The sequence below is a fragment of the Atta cephalotes genome, assembly GCF_000143395.1.
Source record: "Atta cephalotes unplaced genomic scaffold scaffold00017, whole genome shotgun sequence".
Classification (NCBI taxonomy): Eukaryota; Metazoa; Arthropoda; class Insecta; order Hymenoptera; family Formicidae; genus Atta; species Atta cephalotes.
Genome location: NW_012130081.1, coordinates 1,891,453 through 1,895,127, shown reverse-complemented (window position 1 = coordinate 1,895,127; position 3,675 = coordinate 1,891,453). Strand labels below are relative to the sequence as shown.

Sequence of the window (3,675 nt, the reverse complement as noted above, 5' to 3'; positions counted from 1 at the left end):
TTGTAATTGTTATTAAAATTTTAATAACACATAGGAATTCTTTCTTTTACATCTCTAATACATTTCGGATAGTGCAATAGTGGACCAAATATATTTTTTAATTAATTCGATTCATGAAGAAATGCAATGCCTGATCTCAATGATATAATTTGGATCGAGTAAGTCCAGCTTATAATAGTGATTTATCATTTTTTAACTCGTAATTAAAAAAAAATTCCTATAGTATAGATAGAAGGAGGAAAGTTTAATTAACTTAATTGAACTTAGCTATAAGCGACGTTGGTACAGACGGCCCTAAATGGATTATATCTAGGATTTGGGGCAGTTTAAATCGTATGCGGAAGGTTCCCACAGCGACGACCAACTCCAGAAACCGGCGGGGTTAGCAATATGCGAGTGAAATTCCGTATCAACGTTAAATCCATACGGAAGTACACTCAGTACGTGTGCCTGCAGAATGCCCGACATAATTACACAGTCGGGACCGCATAACAGCATTTAACTAGTCGTTCGTAATTACCGAGTTACCGTACCGCGAAAATGCAACAAATCAGAAATGAAGGATATGCATATAGACGTTAATTGGCTGACGATGCATCTTGAAATGAATCACGCGTCGACGGCGGGCATACAGCATAAACGCGAGTCGATTAAACGTGACATTCCGAAAGTTAAATTGCGTTTACTTAATGGTAATCCGCGTCTAAATGCGCTTACGTGTTACGCTACTCTGAACGTAACCTGCGAAGCGCGTATCTACTTCACATTGGTTTAATGTTAAGTCTCGATTTAAACACGAAATGGAGCAAGATTCACTTCCTAAGAATTTAAGTTTAGCTGATAGAGGTATATAGCAACGCACACACGCACACGCACTACTTATTAAGCGTAAAATAATAAGTATCTAAATATTAATATACAAAAACACATTAATGCGTTTACATTATACTTCAAGTATATTCAAATTCTGAAGAAATCTGTTTTCTCATAATCTTTCAGTATGAAATTAAAGAGTTAACGCAAGCTAATCTCTATGCACAAAATATTTAATATGGTAAAAGAAAATAATTGACTAATATTAGCCGTACATTTATTAAATTTTATATATAATAAGCATACACAAATAAATTTTACGTCAGGAATATCAGATATACTTTTAATTTAATAATAAGAGAGATATGGAAAATAAAGAGCATGATGCAATTAATTTTGACATCATTAACGTCGGTAAAACTGAGCATACTTCGAAGAAATCATACGAAGAAATGTGACATAAAACATCTATTTGATACTATTATTTTGTGTCTCAATTACATCGGAACTAACCTATTTAGGTAGGACAATGTCTCAGAATAATTTTCTCAACAAAATTGCCGCACGCCATTCTGCTCGGCAAGACCTCGTGGGACTCGATAACGAATGTCTTCTTGTTTCAAATGATATTGATCTGAATTCTCATTACATCTTATATAGATGCATGCAGTTATTTAAAAACTTTGCAACATTTTTTATGATAATTAACTCTACCCAGTTCAATACAAATTAAAAGTAACATAACATATTATAACTTTATAACATATTATAACTTTGCACTCAATATATATAATATAATAAGTTTTTTGACGTTCTTTAGAAAATAAAGGGAGTAACATATGTATGGTATTCCATAACAGTTACATTGTTAAGTGTAAAATTATAATATTACTTTTACGTTATTTTTAGTTTGTATTTTGGCGACTGGATTTTAATTTTTATTAAAGAAGATATTGTTACATTGTTATTCAATACTGTTGTATATTTCTGTTGAATATTTCTTAAAAAATCCAAAATTACTGTTTGAAAAATATAGATAAAAAATATACAATATATTGTGGACATATAAGATAAGTATACAAGAGCGAATTTTTTAAAATTTTGCTTATGCCAATATTTTCACGTCATGCTTATCACTTCTTTTTACTAAAAGTGGCGCGACAGCCGCAATTAACTTTATCGATTTTTTAAGATAACTGATACAAGGCTTGTATGGATTATTATTAATATTATACCTTTTCAATCATTTTATTCAGACTATTTGGTAATATATTTGCAATTTTAGCTCTTATTTTAAATCCGCAAATAAAAGAAAAAAGCTAGAGATAGAAATCTCCAATAGAAAAGGAAGAAAAGCATAGCTAATTGCCGAGCACACTCTTACGACCTGTTGTCGCTCAGCCAGCGAATTTATTACTCGGATTACCATTTCACACTTGCCTGGATAATAGATAGTGTCACTTCTTTTAATCCATCCGTCTGTTTTCTAATACGTTATTTCAATTATAAGAAGCAAAGTTGCGTAATAGGAATAAATGAAAAAACAGTATAATTAAATTAAATTAATAACAAACTAATTTTTTTTAAAATTAAATATACAATAGAATTAGAATTAGAATTAAAGTATGATAAATTTTATTATTATTTTTACTATTATTTTACTATTAACAATTATTATTTTTAACAACTATCTTTTTTACGATTAATTAATTTATTTTCTTTTTGACGTTCTTTATAGAAAATGAAGGGAGCAAAAGGAAACAAAAATACAAAAAACTAAAAATTGTCAAATATTTAATTAAATAATTAAAAACAGATGTAGAAAACCTAATACATATGAAGAATGATTAAAATTCGATTACTTACGAAGTATTGTAATTGCACATACTTGAATCTCAAGTTTTTCTTGGCTTTTTAATTGTTCCATTTAAGAAAACAAGAAATACCTTAGATCAATATTCCAAGTGCTATGTATGTACATACATCTACGTACGATTCGTTCGCTTGTTATTCCGAAAATGATTGTGGAATTTATTTTTTTTTATTAATTTTGTTTATTAAATTGTTCCTTCAATTTATTTCAAGTATGTTTTTTATCTAAGCATGCAAATAAATAAATAAAAATCTTTTCTACAAGCATAAAATAAAATAAAAAGCACGAATGTTCATCGATTTTTTAATAATATATATCTAAATTATTTTATTTTTCTTATGCAATCATGGAAACTACTTTGCGAAACATATTAAAAGATTATTTTACTAATAAAACAAACTTCTAAAATACGATCTTACAAAAATTTAACAAAAGAAAAGTATAGAGATGAGATATCTGGAAATATATCTGGAAATATGAATATACGTGAATACATGTTAATGGTTAATGGTTAATATTACTAACATTATTCCTAATAAAAAGAATTTTAAAAATATATCTATTATTTCAATCATGTTTACAACAAAAATCATAATATTATTTCTAAATAAATTAAAATAATAAAAAATTAAGAATACATTAATTAAGAATACATTAATCTTTCGGAATATTTTAAACTAAAAAACGACTTCAAATTTAATCCATTTTGTGACTCTCAATTTTGTATCTGCAGTGCTTAGGCAATATTGGAAACATTAAAAATTTGATTATTTTGATTATTTCGTGTCTCCAAAACTACTCTTATGCTCAACTTAAATTTTTTCTGAGATTAATTCCATAAATAATTCTCAAATTTAGAGTTCTTTTTTAACTTGACTTTCATAGAATGTTATTTGGAATCAAAATATCATAGAATAAAAAACCAGACAGGTACTTTAAAGCAAAATCTTTAGGTTCAAAATTAAAAATGATTGATAATAATATACAGA

The 3,675-nt window shown here is 27.5% G+C and overlaps 1 protein-coding gene across 1 annotated transcript in view; it reads left to right on the top strand.

Annotated features, from left to right (window-relative positions):
* Positions 1-556: 556 nt before the first annotated feature.
* LOC105618631 (neuroendocrine convertase 1-like) overlaps positions 557-3,675 on the top strand; it is a 39,662-nt gene continuing 36,543 nt past the window's right edge. The window contains 1 exon segment of the mRNA XM_012200162.1: positions 557-736. Within this exon segment, the coding sequence (XP_012055552.1) occupies positions 557-736 (180 nt within the window).